This window comes from Alnus glutinosa, chromosome 4 (genome assembly GCF_958979055.1).
Source record: "Alnus glutinosa chromosome 4, dhAlnGlut1.1, whole genome shotgun sequence".
Lineage (NCBI taxonomy): Eukaryota > Viridiplantae > Streptophyta > Magnoliopsida > Fagales > Betulaceae > Alnus > Alnus glutinosa.
In genome coordinates this window covers 33,464,563-33,484,055 of record NC_084889.1, presented here as the reverse complement: position 1 = coordinate 33,484,055, position 19,493 = coordinate 33,464,563, and the positions used below count along the sequence as shown (strand labels likewise).

General features: G+C 33.0%; 2 protein-coding genes across 2 annotated transcripts; one reads left to right on the top strand and one right to left on the bottom strand.

Annotated features, from left to right (window-relative positions):
• Positions 1-6,707: 6,707 nt before the first annotated feature.
• On the top strand, positions 6,708-9,320 carry LOC133866348 (disease resistance-like protein CSA1). Its single transcript, XM_062302863.1, has 4 exons — positions 6,708-7,718; positions 7,799-8,365; positions 8,458-8,514; positions 9,208-9,320. Exons 1-2 carry the CDS (start codon positions 6,708-6,710, stop codon positions 8,267-8,269), a joined length of 1,482 nt encoding a protein of 493 aa, XP_062158847.1. The 3' UTR covers positions 8,270-8,365; positions 8,458-8,514; positions 9,208-9,320.
• A 6,581-nt stretch (positions 9,321-15,901) lies between these two features.
• LOC133867319 (disease resistance protein RPV1-like) lies at positions 15,902-18,494 on the bottom strand. The gene is made up of 3 exons (XM_062304046.1): positions 18,051-18,494; positions 16,682-17,959; positions 15,902-16,595 (listed from the first exon to the last, which is right to left on the bottom strand). Exons 1-3 carry the CDS (start codon positions 18,240-18,242, stop codon positions 16,158-16,160), a joined length of 1,908 nt encoding a protein of 635 aa, XP_062160030.1. The 5' UTR covers positions 18,243-18,494; the 3' UTR covers positions 15,902-16,157.
• Positions 18,495-19,493: the final 999 nt, after the last annotated feature.

The window sequence follows — 19,493 nt, the reverse complement described above, 5'->3', positions numbered from 1 at the left end:
GCTCGGACTCGTGGAGTTTTATTGAAGTTTGTAGTTCGGTCTGTCCGTTTTGTACAAAACATATATGTTTTAACTTTTGTTAAGAGTATATATGAGCTAATTTATTATTTAAAACAACTTCAAAAAATAAACATCTTTTTGCCTTTTTTTTTCAAAATTAAGGTATGTATTCCATAAAAAAAAATTTGTCAAATATATTTTCAAACAAAAAAATAAAAAAAAAAATGTTTATTTCAATAGACTAAACAAATAGTTTATGAAAGATTGTTAACTGTATTTTCTATCAAAGGAGATTCAATTATGACTCAACTACTCACCACAAGAGTTAGGCCTACCGAATCAATGTGCCTATTTAATGAGCCTTGGTTTTTAGTTGGCTTTGGGAAACTCAAGAGTAAAGAGTCTTTCATTAATTATTTCCATTAAATATTGTTTGTGCGGTTGCTTACTTGTTTTGGAATAGGATCTTATCTATTTCATTTAATTAATTAAATAAATACTATTTATTTTAAATAAAAGATCAAAATTTAAAGTTGGTATATTTATCTGTTTTTATAAAATCAATATTAACAAATTTTTTAAAATTAAAAATAATGTAATATCATTTAGATACATTAACTTTATTTTAAATGACGAGAATCTTTTTTTCACTTGCTTTGGTGCGGATCTTTAAATGTTACAACTAGCACGATGGCTTTTCACGTTCCTATACCGGAGAGTCCCTTAAATGCATTGTTTGAAATCCGTGCATGCACTGACCTTGCATCAATCATAATCCAACCCACCAAGTTTATCAAGCCCTACTAGCCTACTAGGGGCAGGCTCTGCCTAGGTCTAATATTTATTTAAGAAAAAATGCTAAAATATTTTTCGGTGTTTACAATATTTTGTGCAGGCCGGGCTCAAATTATGACTTAACTAAAGTTGGGTCTTTAATTAGGGTTGTCTTTTTTATAAGATTTACAAATTAAAATTAATTCTGACCCATTTAATTAAATTGATCGTATTAAGGGTGATCTATATAGTTATATAATTTTATACTCATGCTTCAAAACGAGACATAATGGGAATCAATTTTTTATATGATTCGCAAGCTTGACATAAACTCAATATAAAATTATAGGATTAGGATTAAAGGATTTGAGCAATTTAATTAAATGAATTAAGTTACGATTGACCTATATAATTTTATACTCTTATCTTCAATTTATTTTAATTATATATAGCAAAACCTGATGGCATCCGAGCCCTATTCCACCTTTGGTTATATGGCAATAACGAAGAATAGGAATTGGCACCGATGAATATTTTTCCGATCTCATTGCCTGGGAAAGATCACCTAACCTTCTCAATTAAGGAGTTTGAATGGCCATTTCCACTCAGTTTAGGACCACTATGAAAGATATATCCCAGCGAAGTTTTTTTTTAAAAAAACAAAAATGGTTGAATATAATGGTCGACTTGGCGACTTCAAATGGTAGAATTGCAAAACAACCAATTGGGGTGGAGCTCAGCTAATTTATATCTAAAAGAATATTCAAACATTATGTTATTCCTTTTTTTTTTTTTTTTTCTCTCTCTCTTTGATGTAAACTTATTTATTTATTTATTTTTTCTCTCTCAAATTTCATGTCCTTTGTGCTTGCTTAAGGCTCAAGAACTTTCTTAAAATTGAGTGTGAAATGGAATGTTTAGATCGAGTACATCAACTTTGAAGAATTGGTAGTGAGGAACTGCCTTCATCTATTGGGAACCTCGTTGGGGCTAAAAAAATTAAATCTAGGTAGTTGCACAAACCTTACGAATCTTCTGGATAGTATTCATCGGTTGCAACATTTGGAGCTTCTCAATCTTAATAGTTGTATTAGCATAAAATGGATGCCTTCATCCTATGGGTACATCATAGGGTTCAAAAATTAGATCTAAGCGCTTGCACAAACCTCAAGAATCTACCAAATAACATTTCTCAGTTGCAAAATTTAGAGTATCTTTCTTTTGAGGGTTCAAAATTTGTTAAGTATCTAAAGAAGGTGGAGGATATTAACACTCCATGCTCCCTATTGCATCCACAAAATTAAGAATCTACAATTTCATCAAGTGCATAATTACTCCAATTGTTGCCTTCGACAAATTTAAGTGATTTTAATGATGGTTGTTGGTCGATGGCATTTCAGATGCTTCGACAGTTGGATCTTAGTAATTGTGACCTACCAAATCAATGTGCCTATTTAATGAGCCTTATTTTTTAGTTGGTTTTGGGAACCTCAAGACTCAAGAGTCAAGTGTCTTCCATTAATTATTTCCATCGAATATTGTTTGTGTGATTGCTTACTCGCTTTGAAATAAGTTTCGAGATTTAAAGTTGGTGCATCTAATCGTGTAAATAAAGTCAATAGGACAAAAATTTCTTAAAAATTGATTTGTAGGAAATTTCTTACAACTCACATATAAAAATGACATGTATCTTTTAAACATGTGAGAATCATATGTTTTTTTATTAATGCTAATAAAAAACATATAAAAAGCACATGCTATTTAAATAACACGTGCTTCTCACATGCTAAGGGACACATGTATATGCAGTGCCTTTGTGTGTGGCTCAAATTATGATCCTAACCAAAGTTGGGTCTTTAATTAGGGTTGTCTTTTTTTACACGATTCGCAAATCAAAATTATGTATGACCCGTTTAATTAAATAAATTGTGTTAAGGTTAGCCTATATGACTATATGATCTTATACCCATATTTCGACACACGACATAATGACAATCAATTTTTAATATGATCCTCGAGCCCAGCATAAACTCAATATAGAACTACAAAATTAGGATTAAGAAATTTAATTCCTTTAATTAAATGAATTGACTAACAATTGACCTATATAATTTTATACTTTTATCTTCAATTTATTTTGATTAAATAGTAGGGATAATTGCACCGGAGGTCCCTGTGGTATACCATAATTATTTTTCACTCCCTATAGTTTAAAAAGTTCACTGGAGGTCCTCGTGATATGCAATAATTACAAATCGATCCCTGGCGTCAAATTCTGTTAAAATTTTTAACAGATTCCGTCAAATGCCACGTCAGCGCCACGTGTCGTCATCTTATTGGTAACACGTGGCGCTGACATGTCTAATTTTAATAAAATAATATAAATTTATTAAAAAATAAATAAAAATACTTATTTTTTTATAAAAAAAATTCAAAAAAAAAAACAAAAAAAAAAAAAAAGCTGAAGGGGTGGCCCAGCCACCCCTTTGGGGGTGGCCTGGCCGCCCCCAGCCACTGGGGGTGGCCGCGCGCCACCCCCAGTGGCTGCAGGGGGTGGCGCGCGGCCACCCCCAGTGGCCGGGGGTGGCGCGCGGCCACCCCCAGGCCATTGGGGGTGGCCTTCGGGCCACCCCTAGATCTTCTAAGGGTGGCCCGATGGCCACCCCCGGCCACTGGGGGTGGCCGCGCACCACCCCCAGAGGCCACCTGGGGTGGCGCGCGGCCACCCCCAGTGGCCGGGGGTGGCCATCGGGCCACCCTTAGTAGATCTAGGGGTGGCCCGAAGGCCACCCCCAATGGCCTGGGGGTGGCCGCGCGCCACCCCCGGCCACTGGGGGTGGCCGCGCGCCACCCCCTGCAGCCACTGGGGGTGGCGCGCGGCCACCCCCAGTGGCTGGGGGCGGCCAGGCCACCCCCAAAGGGGTGGCTGGGCCACCCCTTCAGCTTTTTTTTTTTTTTTTTGAATTTTTTTTATAAAAAAATAAGTATTTTTATTTATTTTTTAATAAATTTATATTTTTTATTACGATAGACACGTGTCGCCATCTTATTGGCGACACGTGGCGCTGACGTGGCATTTGACGGAATCTGTTAAAAATTTTAACAGAATTTGACACCAGGGATCGATTTGTAATTATTGCATATCACGAGGACCTCCAGTGAACTTTTTAAACCATAGGGAGTGAAAAATAATTATGGTATACCACAGGGACCTCCGGTGCAATTATCCCAAAATAGTAAAACCCGGTGGCATCCAAGCCCAATTCTACCTTTGGTTATATGGCAAAGAGGAAGAATAGGAATTGGGACCTATGATTTTTCCGATCTCATTGCCTTTGAAAATATCACCCCAACCTTCTTAATAAAGGCGTCGGTGCTCAATTGCCTTGAAAATAAAATCAGAAGAACATGGAGGGTCCACAAACCTGTAGGCTGTAAAGAGCCAAGCCTTCCCAAGCCAGTAATCTAGGCCGTACAGCCCACTCACCATCTGCCACCACATTACCCGGTCTCTGCTCCCACTAAAAACGCCCGTAGCACGTGTCAGAAGGCAACCGACACGTTTAAATGGCCGTGTCTCTCACGCGTTTTCACATACAAATACAACAACATGATCAATATTGATCATGGTATATATATATATATATATATATATATATATATATATATATATATATGGCCACGGCAGCACCGCCTTTACAGCACTACTCCCTACATAGAACGATGACTTTTTCCACTTTTTCCATGGCCACCCATTCGCGGGGCCATGGGTCCCTCCCTAATTTTTTTCTTTTATAAAAAAAAAAATATAATGTAAAAAAAAAATTAAAAATTTTAAAATATATAAAGTAAAAACTAAAAATTTAGTTTATTGGCCCTTACTAAACAAATTTAAAGTATCATTTTTTTTTTAATTTTTGTTAATTCCAGTAAAAAATTTCAAAATACCTTTGTTTTTATAAAAAAAGTTTTTTAAAAAAAAATCAAAGATTCAGGCATAAGTATTGTTGCAAATTCTATTAAATCCTAACTAATGTCTAAATCCTTGCAAGTTTTTTTTTTCTTCTTTTTTTTTTTCAAAAAATAAAATAAAATTGAGGAGTATTTTAGAAATTTTGACAACCTTTCGTTAAGATTTAACGAAAAATTTTAACGGATGGCTGAAATTGAAAAAAATGGAAAGAATGATACATTAAATTGATACTTTTAAAAGTTTATGGCATGGATATGATTGCAAAAGTGATAAAAGATCAAGGATGCTAAGTGAATTTTTTCCAAAAAAATAAAACACAAAAACATTTCTCAAATGTTTTGAGGAAAAATATGTGTTTTTCAGGGAAAATATTGTTTACTTAATTTTTTTTTTTTTTTTTTTCAAGTGTAGCATTACATGTATAACAAATAAAAACGATAAAAGTTTTTTTTTTTTTTTTTCTTTTTCTTTTTCTAAAAAAAAATGGTCAGAATGGTGCTGCCGTCGTTGATCTAGAGGTCACGTGGAAGTCATAAGACGCATCTTGCGACACCACGATTGCTACCAAAAGCATTTGGCAGCCCCGTGGTGGCCACTAGGCGGTAGCCGGAAGAGGCTGCAATAATGCCGTGTTGGTGCCTACTGCTACTGTGAAGTAACACTAACTTTTTAATTTTTCTTTTACTTTGTAAAAAATTATTTTTCAATTTATGTTTTTTCAAAAACACTTCTCAAAATTTTATCAAACCAATTTTCTTTCATTTGTTGATACCACTTGCAACACTTTTTAAAAATGTGGCGTCCATCAACTCAATTATCAATTTTTACATTTTTCAAAACTCAAAACGCTTCTCAAAAATTCACTAAATATGCAATAACTCTCAATAATTTGCTATTCATTTTACGATGACTAATAAAATAAATTTGACCAATAATAATACAAAAGAGCTAAATAAATGGAATGATTTTAATTAAGAAGAATAAATAAAATCTTGACTGGCAACTCCTTTTATTATTTTAAAAACGTGCATAGTTTTAATAAGTGTCTTGTCCTTAATAATTTTTTTTATTATTATTTTTTGAAAATGGACAAGTAAAAGTAATGTGTAAATATATATAAAAGACAAATTAATTTTGAGAATACGATGATCAATCACTTTAGGATATTCCAATAATAAAAACCAATTACCAATTTTGAAATTTTGAAATTTTATTTTATTTTATTTTTTAAAAAAAAGAAGAAAAAAAAAAGCAATATATATAGGAAGACAAACAGGTGGAGTATAAGCTTGTTTCTTTTTACAAAGTATATATATATGGGAGGTGTTACTAAAAGTTTAAAACACCACCTACACACCAATTACACACTCATTCTATCACATGGGGTGGAGTCCACCATACGTGGATCCCACCCCAAATGAGATGATGAGTGTGTAATTGGTGTGTAAGTAGTGTTTTTTCATATTTTCCCATATGTATTTTCCAGACAATAATTATAGTTCTAGCAGGTGTTAAAATATGAAGAACTTTATATTACGATTTTGGTGATACACTTATTTAACTATACATTATCTTGCTAGGGAACAAGCAAAGTTGAGGGCATACTGATAGATTTGCCTAAAGAAGACTTCATACACTTGAATTTCAAAGCCCTAAAGAAGATGAAAATGTTTAGACTGTTTATAAGTCAAAGTGCACCATTTTTTGAAGGGCTTAATTTTCTCTATAATGAGTTAAGATTGCTTGATTGGGTTAAATATCATGGAGAATCTTTTCCATCCAATTTTTGTGAAAAAAACCTTATTTATTTAAGAATGCCACGTAGTCGCCTTATAGAATTGGAGGGAGTCTAGGTATAATGATTGCTTTTAATATTTATTCCTTTAAATTTCATTGTAAACTTCTTTTGAACTAATTTATTTCTTCTTTTTCTTGTTAGAATTTCCGAAACCTGACAATTATGGATTTCACTGATTGTGAGTTCCTAAGAAAAGTTTCTGATCTTTCAAGGATCCCAAATTTAGTAATGTTGATTCTTGAAGGTTGCAAAAATTTAGTCATTGTTCATCATTCTGTTGGATTCCTTGATATGCTTGTTTATTTGAGTCTTAGAAGATGCTATAATCTTAGGAGTTTTGTAGGAAGCCTCAAGTTGAGATCTCTAATATATCTTATCCTTTATGGTTGCTCAAGGCTTCAAAACTTTCCCGAAATTGAGTGTCAAATGAAATGTTTAGAACACATCAACTTGCAAGATACTGGTATAAAGGAATTGCCTTCATCCATTAGGTATCTCTTTGGGATTGAAATATTAGATCTACGAGGTTGCACAAACCTTAAGAATCTTCCGGATAGCATTTGTCAGTTGCAACATTTAAAGGTACTTTGCCTCCATTGTTGTACTGGAATAAAAGAATTACCTTCATCCATTAGGGACCTAGGTAGGATTGAGAGATTAGATCTAGACGGTTGCACAAACCTCATGAATCTTCCAGATAGCATTTATCAGTTGCAACATTTGAAGATCCTTAATTTGAATAAATGCGAGCAACTTGGAGAAATTTTACAACTTCCACCAAATGTAGTACAAGTGAATGCTAGCGGGTGCATTTCATTAGCAATATTTTTAGAAAAACCTAAAAGTGTTCTAATAGAAGCAAATTTATCGACTCGACGTGAATGCCCTTTCAATTTGGAAGATCTAGATCTATCAAGTAGCGCTATAGTTAGCCTTCCTGCGTGGTTCAATAAATTTGTTGGATTGAAGTACCTTAGCTTGGAAGATTGCAAGCAACTTCGAGAAATTCCAGAACTTCCACCAAAAATACAAGTGGTATATGCCCATGGATGCACATCATTGGAAAGATTTCGATTTAATCGTAAATACGATTTACCAATGCTTCGTTGGATTGACTTCTCTGATTGCCCTAAACTTGTAAGGAATGATGTGCAAATTCATTTATTGATAGAGGTATCTCTCTCTCTCTCTCTCTCTCTCTCTCTCTCTATTGATATCTATTTTTGTAAAAATTTGTCATAACCGTGCAACAGGGACATCCTAAGGACCATGACTTTGGCTGTATATTCCCGAGAAACAAGATTCCAGATTGGTTTAGCCACTGTAAAGAGGTTTCAAATGCTACTTTGTGTGAAATAGATATCAATGAGCTTTCACATTTGGATTGGAAGAATACAATATTTGCTTTCTCTGCTGTTATTGGAACAAAGGATGTACGAGAGGAGCACTATTTTGTAATTCTCGTTCAGGTCAGCTATAACTATTTAGGCTATCATCAAATATATTGTAATACTTCTTTTGGTAGACTTAATTCATCCTGCTCAGATCATGTATGGTTGAATTACTGTGGTTCACACCATTCTCAGCTAAAGACAGGCAATCTTCAAGTTATATTTACATGCAAGGATATATATGGCAATCCTTCAAAGTCAGTGTTCTTCAAAAGTTGTGGATTCCATTTAGAACATGGATATCATATGAAGAGAAGCGATAGATTTAATTGACGATGATGGCAACTTGGATTAATCCAATTAGTACCGACAGCAAAAGAGGCATTCTTCTTCCTTTCGAGCTATACTATGTTTGTCAGAGATGTTCAGGTTGGTAGCCTCTATATTATGTTCATTCATTCTTCTTTGCTTTTGTGATGCTCAGGTTTACTGATCGACCATGCTTGTTTATTATTAATTAGACAAAGTATTTGGTGATTCGTGTTCGAAGAAGAAAAACCAAACCAGAAGTTGTTGAGGTAAGATACACGTGTCTTTATTGAAGTGATGAGTTGAGTGTTAAATCACCAATTTTCCTAAAAGTTTAAGTTGATAGGAAGAAAAGAATTTAATCATTTGATCAATACTTTGACACTTCCCCTCATGTGTGAGCTCAAACTCCATTTTAATATGTGAGACTCAACACGTTGAATATTTAATTAAATAGAGAATGAATTGACGGAGTCGGCATTTGGACTTAGGACCTTTGATATTGATATCATGTTAAATTGCTAATTTTCCTAAAGTTTAAACTAATAAGAAGAGATGAATTTAATCATTTACTCAATACTTTAACATTGAGTTTATATGTGTTTGTTTAATGCAAACTACGGCCAGTACGTAGTAGCTATTGATGGGTTGGGTTAAGTAGGGAGACAATCATCCCATCTTTTTGATTTTTGCTGCAATTGATAAAGAGACATGGTATACATTATTCCCTAGTCCTTTTTATTTATTTATTTATTTTTTTCACTTTTTAAAATTATCATTAGATTTATGGGGTTTATGTCTGAGATAACATGAACTTCACAAATTCAATAATAATTTTGAAAAGTAAGGGGATGAAAGGATAAAAAAGAAGAAGAAATGAATCATTTCTAATTGATAATTGGGGTTTCATATATGAATGTGTGGGACATATTCAGCATTTGACCATGACCTAGTTTGTGCAGGGCAGTCAACTATTTGGGACAGAGTCCCTAGCATGGGTCTTCTAATAATGTAAGTGTTTCACCTATTTAGACTCCTATTTTTTAATTAATGTGTGGATAAAAGCTTGATTATAGTGACACACTACAATAAATGGAGAAAGGATCACATTATCTATTGCAATTAGCCAACGATTTCCATGACCATTTATTTTTTTAAGGAAAGCAGAATTACTAAGCTAAGAAAGACTTTTTTTATTCCTTAATTGAAGGAAAATAGGCGAAATGAGAATTTAAGGCCATTGCCTTTTTCTTTTAATTATTAATCATGATTTTTCTGTCATCTTCTTAATTGAGCATTTATACTCTTGAAATTAATTTTTCTGCTTTAGGGAGATGAGAATATGAGACCGAAAGAAGTTGGTGATCAGACATCGGTAAGTAATGGTCTCTTCAACTTTTCATCACTAGCAAGCAAAGATTCCGACCCAACCTAACCATTAACCAATGTTTCAGAGGCATTTTCTTTGTTTACTTTAAAATATGAAAGAAAAAGAAGAGGTATTATTTATGTTTTTTTAGCACAATGGCATTAGATTTTCTGACTCATGCATAACTAGGGGGAGACATTCTACTTTGTTGTTATTGTGCACAATAATAATGAATAATATGGAACAGAAAAGAGAAAGAGTAGGAAAAAAAAATCAAGATACAGATTTATGTGGTTTGACATTGTATTTACGTCTTTATTTCAATATATATTTAGGGTTACATCATAGCATACTTATAAAAAAACTCTAATTGTTCGGAAATATTTTGAAAAACTCCAAAATATCCGGCCTATACTGTACTGAGGGGTGTTGCCCCCGAACCCCCACAATTGACCACTATACTGATACTTTAATATTACTCTACACGTCTGAGAGAATATGAGCCACTTTTTAAACATGTTCTGTAATACAAAACTTAGTTGGTGACAAATATAGCCAAATCAAGTGCCTAATGCATCCGATTTATTCATCCCATTCGTGGCACTTGGCATCAATGGGAAATAAGTATACCTATCCATATTTGGTTCAAAATAAACCATTGTTTAGAAATTTATTTGAGTAGATTGTTTCAAGGATTTGGCTCTTGCCCATAGACATGTACAGTGGTTAAACTTCATCATTTCCCTCTGTTTTCTCTTGTAGGTTTTGCCTAGAACGAAGCTTTGGGTTTGGAATTTACCAAATGGTTTACATTATGGGAATGCTTCTGTATAGGAGTGTTCTTGGGAAAGATCTTGAAGAGAAATTTCAAGATTTATTGGAGCACAAACATATGTGCTTATCGGGTTGCTAATGACAATTTTCCTTCAGACTATTGGACCTTCCTTTGGATGTAGTTTTTTGTTGGCCTATTTTTGTAAAGGCCTTGGTTTCTTTTTCTTCTTGTATATATATGCTCTGGTTTCTTTTTCATCAATAAAAAAATTTTAAAAAAAAAAAAAGAAAAAGAAAAAAAAACCAATAAGGTTATATGTCGAGTCAATAAAATCTAAATCATTTAATTAAAATAATGATTAGAATGAAACTGTTTTGATAAATCTAGAGGACCATAATTCTAGTAATAAATTAATAAATCCAGTATTTGTGGTCTTAACCAAAATTCAATATCCAAAAAGAGTTGTCATCTTTTGACTTGGATTTAAGCAAAGTTTATGTTCATGTAATCATTAACGATGAAGGCAAAACAAGAATAGTTGTTCTATTAAAGACTATAGTTGTTTAGGGTTTAGGGTCTATTTCAAGAGTTTAGGTTTGATTTGGATCTTTAGTTGCAAGTAGCATTACTCCCAAGCAAAAGGTTTGAAAAAAATCAAAAATCTTTTTGATGAAAGAAGTGTGGCGGCGGGTTTTGATATTTGGAGGCTACTTTGTCACAATACCAGTGGGAAATAAATCTATATAGACATTAAAATTTTAAAAAATAAATAAATCAATCCAAATTTTTATTATTATTATGAGAAAATACACATATTTCTCTTAAACTACTACCCAATTGTCAATACATGTATCTCTCAAACTACTAATTGTGTCAATGTACCCCCTAAGCTACCAAACAATGTGAATGTACTCTACAATAACAAAAATATCCTTCATAAAATTATTAAAAAAAAAAAAAAAATCGTTTTAATAAATCATTAATTACTTAGACACAACAAATGTTGGCTGGTATGCTTTTAGAACAAATGCCAGCAAAATGATTTTGCCTAGACTGGAGCTGTCAGATGAAGACCAGTCCCATGAGCCTCTCTCAAGTCCGGATTGGAATCCAAGGCGTGCCGTTCGTATCAAGGCTTCTCTGGTGGGGGTGGAATCAGGGACGGATTTGGATCATATAGGGGTCGATCTACAACATGCCCACACTTCAATATTTAAAAAAAAAAAAAAAAAAAAAAAAAAAAAAAGAAGAAGAAGAAGAAGAAGAAGAAGAAGAAGAAAAGGTAAAAGAAGAAAAAAAAATTATAAGGTAAAAAATAAAAATTTAGCGTATTGGTCTCTATCAACAAATTTTTTTAACCTCTAGCCACTGCCCATAAGTATTTTTGACTCCATCCCTGAGTGAATATGTGCAACACAACCTACGGGAATTTTTCTAAGGTCAATGACTTTAATAAGTCCCTTTTCAAACTACTAAAACATTGACAATTTATTCTCAAGGCCACTAAAAAGACAAAAATGGTTTTACAATTTTTTCAATAAAACAAAAATACTCCTATAAATACAATAATAATAATATTTTTTTTTAAACGAAATTTCTTAATTTCTTAAAAAAAAAAAAAAAGACATACTTTCATTTTTTTTTAAAAAAAAAATCGAAAGCTTTTTTAATTTTTTTTTTAGTTTTAGTTTTTTTAATTATTGTTATTATTTTAATTTTATTAAAGGTATTTTCGTCATTGGGGAACATTAACAATTTTTGATAGTTTGAGAAGACATTGTGTCCAAACTGAAAGTTTGGGAGGACATTGTCAATTGGGTGGTAGTTTGAGAGAAGTACGTAGACTTTATAAAAAATAAAAAAAATAAATAAATAAAAAAAAAACAGTGAAAAAGGGGTTTGAGTTTGAGACCCTTTTCGACTATTCACATTGTTAAGGTGCACACTATCTGATGTGACAATTAAAATTATCATTAAATCTAAAATCTAATAGTAATACACCAATTGCCTGTTATTCCTACGGCAGATTAGATCATTTAGTCAGACAGCAAAAATTAGACTGAATGTTAGCTTGTGTGGCTTATTTGTAGTGTTGCTTGTGAGATGAGCTTATTAGGTCGATCTATTTCGAGCCCTGCAACCTAAATAAATATTATTGGGTACAGCAATTTGTATTGACTTTAAACTAACTGAATAGACAAAGAAAACCATGTGGCCACCGTTTTGCAAGGTTTGGTCCAAAGGCATAATGCTGGTCAAGCTTTGAAGAAGTCACTTGTAGTTTTATTCAAGTTTGTGTTTGGTTGGTCCGTTTTGTAAGAAATTAGTGCATGCACTGACCTTGCATCAATCATAATCGAACCTTTGTTTTTATAAAATATTAAATTATTATTCATTTTAAAAGTTTAAATAAAAAAAATTATAAATTTAATTATTTATTTAATATTCTAACCAAGCCAAAAGCTACTCTAATACATGACAAGTGGTGCTATTTTGGTTTGAGCTATTACCCAATCAAATTGAAACGCACCACGTTTTTCAAGCCCTACTAGGGGCAGGCTCTGCGTAGGTCTAGTATTTATTTGAGTATTTGTAGTGCCTTTGTGCGGGGCTCAAATTATGACCCTAATTAAATTAGGTCTTTAATTAGGGCAGTCTTTTTTTACAAGATTCGAAAATTAAAAGTGGGTCTTACTCGTTTAATTAAATGGATTGTATTAGGGTTGACCTATATGGCTATATGATCTAATACCCATGCTTCGACACGCGACATAATGACAAGCAATTTTTAATATGATCCACGAGTTCGAGATAAATTCAATACAAAATTACAAGATTAGGATTAAGGGATTTGAGCAATTTAATTAAATGGATTGAGTTACGATTGACTTATATAGTCTTATACGTACCTTATTTTCAATTTATTTTAATTATATAGCAAAACCTGGTGGCATCCAAGCCCTATTCCACCTTTGGTTACATGGAAATAACGAAAAATAGGAATTGGCACCTATGATTTTTCCGATCTCATTGCCTTGAAAAATCACCCAGCCTTCTCAATTAATTAAGGCATTTGAATGGCCATTTCCACTCGGTTTAGGACCACTATGAAAGAAATATCCCAGTGAAGTTTTTTTTTCAAACAAAAATGGTGGAATATAATGGTCGACCTGACGACTTCAAATGGTAGAATTGCAAAACAATCAATTGGGGTGGAGCTCAGCTAATTTATATCTGAAAGAATCCAAACATTATGTTATTAGTATTTTTTATTTTTTTCTCTCTTTGTTGTAAACTTATTTCAAAGTTAAAACTAATTTATTTCTCCTTTTCTTGACAGAATCTCCAAAACATGTCAACTATGGATTTCACTTGTTGTAAATTCTTTGAAAAAATTCCTGATTTTTCAAGGGTCCCAAATATAGTGAGCTTGATTCTTGATGATTGTGTGGGTTCAGTTGAGGTTCAAGGTTCTATTGGATTCCTTGATAAGCTCGTTGACTTGAGTCTTGCACGCTGCTTTAATCTTAGGAGTTTTATGAGAGTCTCAAGTTGAGATCTCTCAAATTTCATGTCCTTTGTACGTGCTTGCTTAAGGCTTAAGAACTTCCCTAAAATTGAGTGTGAATTGGAATGTTTAGAGTACATCTACTTTGAAGAAACTAGTATAAAGGAACTGCCTTCATCCATTGGGAACCTCGTTGGGCCTAAAGAATTAAATCTAGGTGGTTGCACAAACCTTACGAATCTTCCGGATAGTATTCATCAGTTGCAACATTTAGAGCTTCTCAATCTTAATGGTTGTACTAGCTAAAATGGCTGCCTTCATCCTATGGGTACCTCATAGGGTTCAAAAATTAGATCTAGGCACTTGCACAAACCTCATGAATCTACCAAATAGCATTTGTCAATTGCAATATTTAGAGTATCTTTCTTTTGAGGGTTCAAAATTTGTTAGGTATGTAAAGAAGGTGGAACGTATTAACAAACACTCCATGCTTCCTATTGCATCCACAAAATTAAGAATCTACAATTTCATCAGGTGCATAATTACTCCAATTGTTGCCTTCGACAAATTTAAGTGATTTTAATGATGATGGTTGCTCGATGGCATTTCAAAAGCTTCGACAGTTGGATCTTAGTGATTGTGACCTACCGAATCAATGTGCCTTTTTAATAAGCCTTGTTTCTTAGTTGGTTTTGGGAACCTCAAGAGTCAAGAGTCTTCCATTAATTATTTCCATTAAATATTGTTTGTGCGGTTGCTTACTGGCTTTGAAATAAGATTCTATTCATTTTAAGTGAAAGGTCGAGATTTAAAGTTAGTACATCTAACAGTGTAGATAAAGCTAATATTAGCATATCTTTTAAAATTTAAAATTATATAAAATTATATATCTTATTAAATATATTAATTTTAAATTTCAACCATAAAATAAATAGCTTTCATTTCATTTTAAACGGAAAGAATTCTATACCAATTGCTTTGGTGTGGATCCTTAAATAGTTAAATGCTACAACTACCACTATGGCTTTTCACGTTCCTATGCCGGAGAGGGCCTTAAATGCATTGTTTGAAATCAGTACATGCACCGACCTTGCATCAATCATAAGGATCAGGCCCTACAATTTCAAAGAATCAAAAAATTTGGTGGGTTTCAATTTGATTGGGTATATATATTCGCGAAAACAACGTCGTTTTAGTATTTGATATCAAAATGATGTCGTTTTGAATTTAATATAAATTATGTTTACGTTGGTTTGGTTGGTTATTTGATATCAAACACTTAAGAGCAAAAATATAAAAGTAATATGAAATTAATATACTTTCAAAATATTAGGGCTTAAAAAAAATTAAAACAGGCCCAAAACACTAAAAACCAGTTTAAATTATTGTCAAAATCGTTTAAAATAAGTCATAATAAAGACATTACCAAATATGCGAATAACGAATAATAACTGCATTTAATAACCGTAATAACTATGCAGATACGGATAGTAAAAGCATAATGCGGATACGAATATTTAAAAGTAATATCCACATTTTACGGCTGCAAATATTGTAAATGATTGCATCTGCCTCCGCATGTACTCCCGTTATTGGTTGGGCCATTGAGTTTTGATTCAAATGAAATAGCACTTCCTTCCCCTAGTAAGGTCTGCATGGATGGATAGGTAATGGCCTTAAGTTCTCATTTCCCCTATATTCCTTCAATTAAGGAATGAAAAAATAGAGTCTTTCTTGGCTTAGTAATTCTGTTTTTTTATAATAAAGGATAATCATTTCTCCATTTATTCATAGCGACACTAGCTATAATAGCTTTTATGTCAGAGCAACTCTTTTTATCTTTGTAATTGTTGCTTAAATTAAAAAAAAAAAATACAAAAATAAAAAGAAACACATAAAAAAGCAAAAAACTATAAAAGCACGAACAAAAACCTGAAAAATAAAGCAATAGTAATTTCAAGGGGTGACAAAATTGGCTTTGAAAAAAAGATAAATTAACCCAACACATTAATTACGTACAAAACAAGAGTCTACATAGGAGAAACACTGGCACGATTATAACCCAAGCTAGGGACTTCGTCACGAACAAGAAGAAGAATTAACATAATACAGACCAACTTGAACTCATAGTTGAAGAGATCTGCAACAAACATGGTATAGCTTGAAAGGAAGAAGAATGCCTCTTTTATTGTGGGTACCAATTGGATTCCAAGTTGCCATCATCATTATCATGGCATTTCAATAATTTGAATATCATCTATTATAGCTTCCTCTTTAGATGGAATCCGCAACTTTTGAAGAACACTGGACTGTCGCATGTAAATATAACTCGAAGATTTTCCGTCTTTAGTTGAGAATGGTTTGACACATGGTACTTCAACCATACATGATCTGAGCTAAAAAAACTATAAATATCCGGATATTGTTGACGAATATCTTTGATGTGTTCACCAATGTCATTGATGACTTCAACGACAATTCCAAAATGACTCACACCAATATCATGGATGATGGGTACATCCTCTGTTCCAATAACAGCAGAGAAAGTAAATATTGTCTGCTCCGAATCCAAATGTAGAGGTTCATTGATATCTATTTCACACCAATTTGTATTTAAAACCTCTTTACGATGGCTGAACCAATCCGGAATCTTATTTCCCGGAAATACACAGCCAAATTGATGGAACTTAGGATGTCCCTGTTACACAGATATATATATAAATATGAAAACTTTTTCAATCATAAGACGTACAAATATAAAGTATATATGTGAAAGAGAGATACCTCAATCAATAAACGAATTTGCAGATCATCCCCCATATTTTCACGCAGTCCATGGCAATTGGAGAAGTCAATCCGTCGAAGGTTTGGTAAATCCTTTATATTATTAAATTCAAATCTTTCCAATGACGTGCATCCACCCGCACATACCTTAACTATCTTTGGTGGAAGTTCTGGAATTTCTTCAAGTTGATTGCAATCCTTCAAGTAAAGATCATTTAATCCAACAAATGTGCTGAACCATGTAGGAAGGCTAACAATAGCGCTTCCTGATAGATCAAGAAATGTCAAACTAGAAGGGCAATCGCGTTGAATCAAGAACTCTGATTCTGTTAGGACATGGTTTCCAAGACTCAACGCTGGAAATATCGTTCCAACTTGGAATAAGGCCTTTGGTGTATCAAACAATGGAGATCTTCTAGCTTCTTGTAAAAATATTGCCAATGACACACACCCCTTCGCACTCATTAACATTAAATTTGGTGGAATTCCTAGAATTTCTCGAAGTTGCTTGCATTCCAGCAAAGAAAGGAACTTCAATCTAACAAATTGTCTGATATATGGAGGAATGGTAACAATATCACTCATTGATAGATCTAATTCCGCCAATGTGGTGCACCAATCAAAGGTTCTAAAGAAATTTAATTTTGAGAGGGCACAATTTTTATGTTTCAACACTCGAAGTTTCGGAAATACGATCAAGGAACAACCATTATTAGAATCGCTTGTATTCGAGGAAGGTGGAAATGGGAGTAATTTTGACACCGATGACATTCTAATATATTCGTCCTCTTGAAGAATTGGTTGTATAATCAAATCTAGGTCCCCAAATAATAGTGTTTCTAAATGTTTCAACTTATGAATGCTATCTGGAAGAGTCATAAGGTTTGTGTAACCATTTAGACATAAGACTTTAACCCCAACGAGGTACCCAATAGATGAAGGTAGCTCCTCTATACCAGTTTTTCCAATGTTGATCTCCTTTAAACATTCCATTTGACACTTAATTTCAGGGAAGTTCTTAAGCCTCGAGCAACCCCAAAGGTTAAGAAATTTTAGAGATCTCATCTTGAGGCTTCTTGGAAAACTCCTAAGATTATAGCATCCTTCAAGTTTCAAACTAACAAGCTTATCATGGAATCCAATAGAATGATGAACCTCAACTAAATTTTTGCAACCACCAAGATCCAACTTCTCTAAATTTGGGATCCTTGAAACATCGGGAATTTTTCTTAGGAACTCACAACCAATGAAATTCATAATTGTCACGTTTTGGAAATTCTGTCAAGAAAAAAAAAAAAAGAAATAAATTAGTTTGACAGATGTTTACAACATATTCTAAAGGACGAAATATAAAAAACAATAATTGTACCTGAACTCCCTCCAATTCCTTGAGCTGACTCCGAGGCATTGTTAAAACGACAAGGTTTTTTCCACAAAAATTGGATGGCAAAGATTCTCTAGGATAATTAGGCCAATCAAGCAATCTTAACTCATTAGAGAGAAAATTAGGCTCTTTAGAAAAGTGTGCATTACGGTTAATAAACATTTTGAGCCTTGTCATATTCTTGAAGGCTTTGGGACTTAAGTGTATCAAGTCTGGTTTAGGCAAATGTATCAATATGGCCTCAACTTTGTTTGTTTCCTAACAAGACAATGTATAAGTGTATCAGCAAAATCCCAACATAAAGTTCTACAAATGTTAACACTTCCTAGAACTATAATTCTTGTCTTGATAAAATTTAAATATTATATATATAATACTTTGTAAAAAGAAATAAGCTTATACTGTCTGTCTTCGTATATTGCTTGTTTTTTTTTTTTTTTGTTAGATTTTCAAAATGAGTAATTTGTTTTTATTATTAAAAGGTCCTAAAGTGACTAATCATCACATTCTCAAAATTAATGTTTCTTTTGTATATATTTACATATTACCCTTACTTGTTCCTCAAAGAAAAAGCAAGATACTCATAAAAACCTAGCACATCTTTGAAATAATGGAAAGCAGTTACGTACCAATGATGATTTTATTTATTTTTCTTAATTAAAATCATCTATTTATTCAACTATTTTGTAATATTATTTGTCAATTTATTTTGTTTAGTTATTCTAAAATGAGTAAAAAATTACTGAGACTGCTATTTGGTAAAGTTTTAAAAAGTATTTTGGATTTTGAAAAAGGTAAAAATTGAGAATTGATTTGGTAGGGCCACATTTTAACAAAGTGTTGCATGTAGAGTTAACAAATGAAAATTGATTTGGTAAAATTTTGAGATGCATTTTTGAAACGCCAAAAATTGAAAAAAAGAGTGTTGCTCTACGATGGCAGCAACCATCGACAGAAGCATCTGCTAGAACCACGGGGCTGCCAAATGCATTTGGTGGCAACCATGGGGCCACAAGATTCGTCTTGTTTGGAGGCCTTCGGGTGACCACCAAATCTACACGGCGGCCACCTGTGGGTCGCCATCAGGTGGCGGCAGCACCACCTCGACTTTTTATTTGAAAATAATTTTACTCTTTATATATGTCAATACATGTAATCAACACCCCTACAATTGCAAATATATATATATATTCTACATAAACAATCTTTTTCCCGAAAGAAATTCAAAAATGTTTTTGTGTTTTATATTTTGGTAAGTGTTTTGTAGTTTATTTTCAAAAGTTTGTTAGCGGTGGAGATCATATTTTAAAATTTGTCTGCTTAAATAGTATTTGAAAAGATTTTTCACTATTTGAGAATACAAGAGTTTTTAACAATTTTACCAAACAAGAAATAATGGGCTTGTTTGCTAAAGGTTTCGAAAGTAGT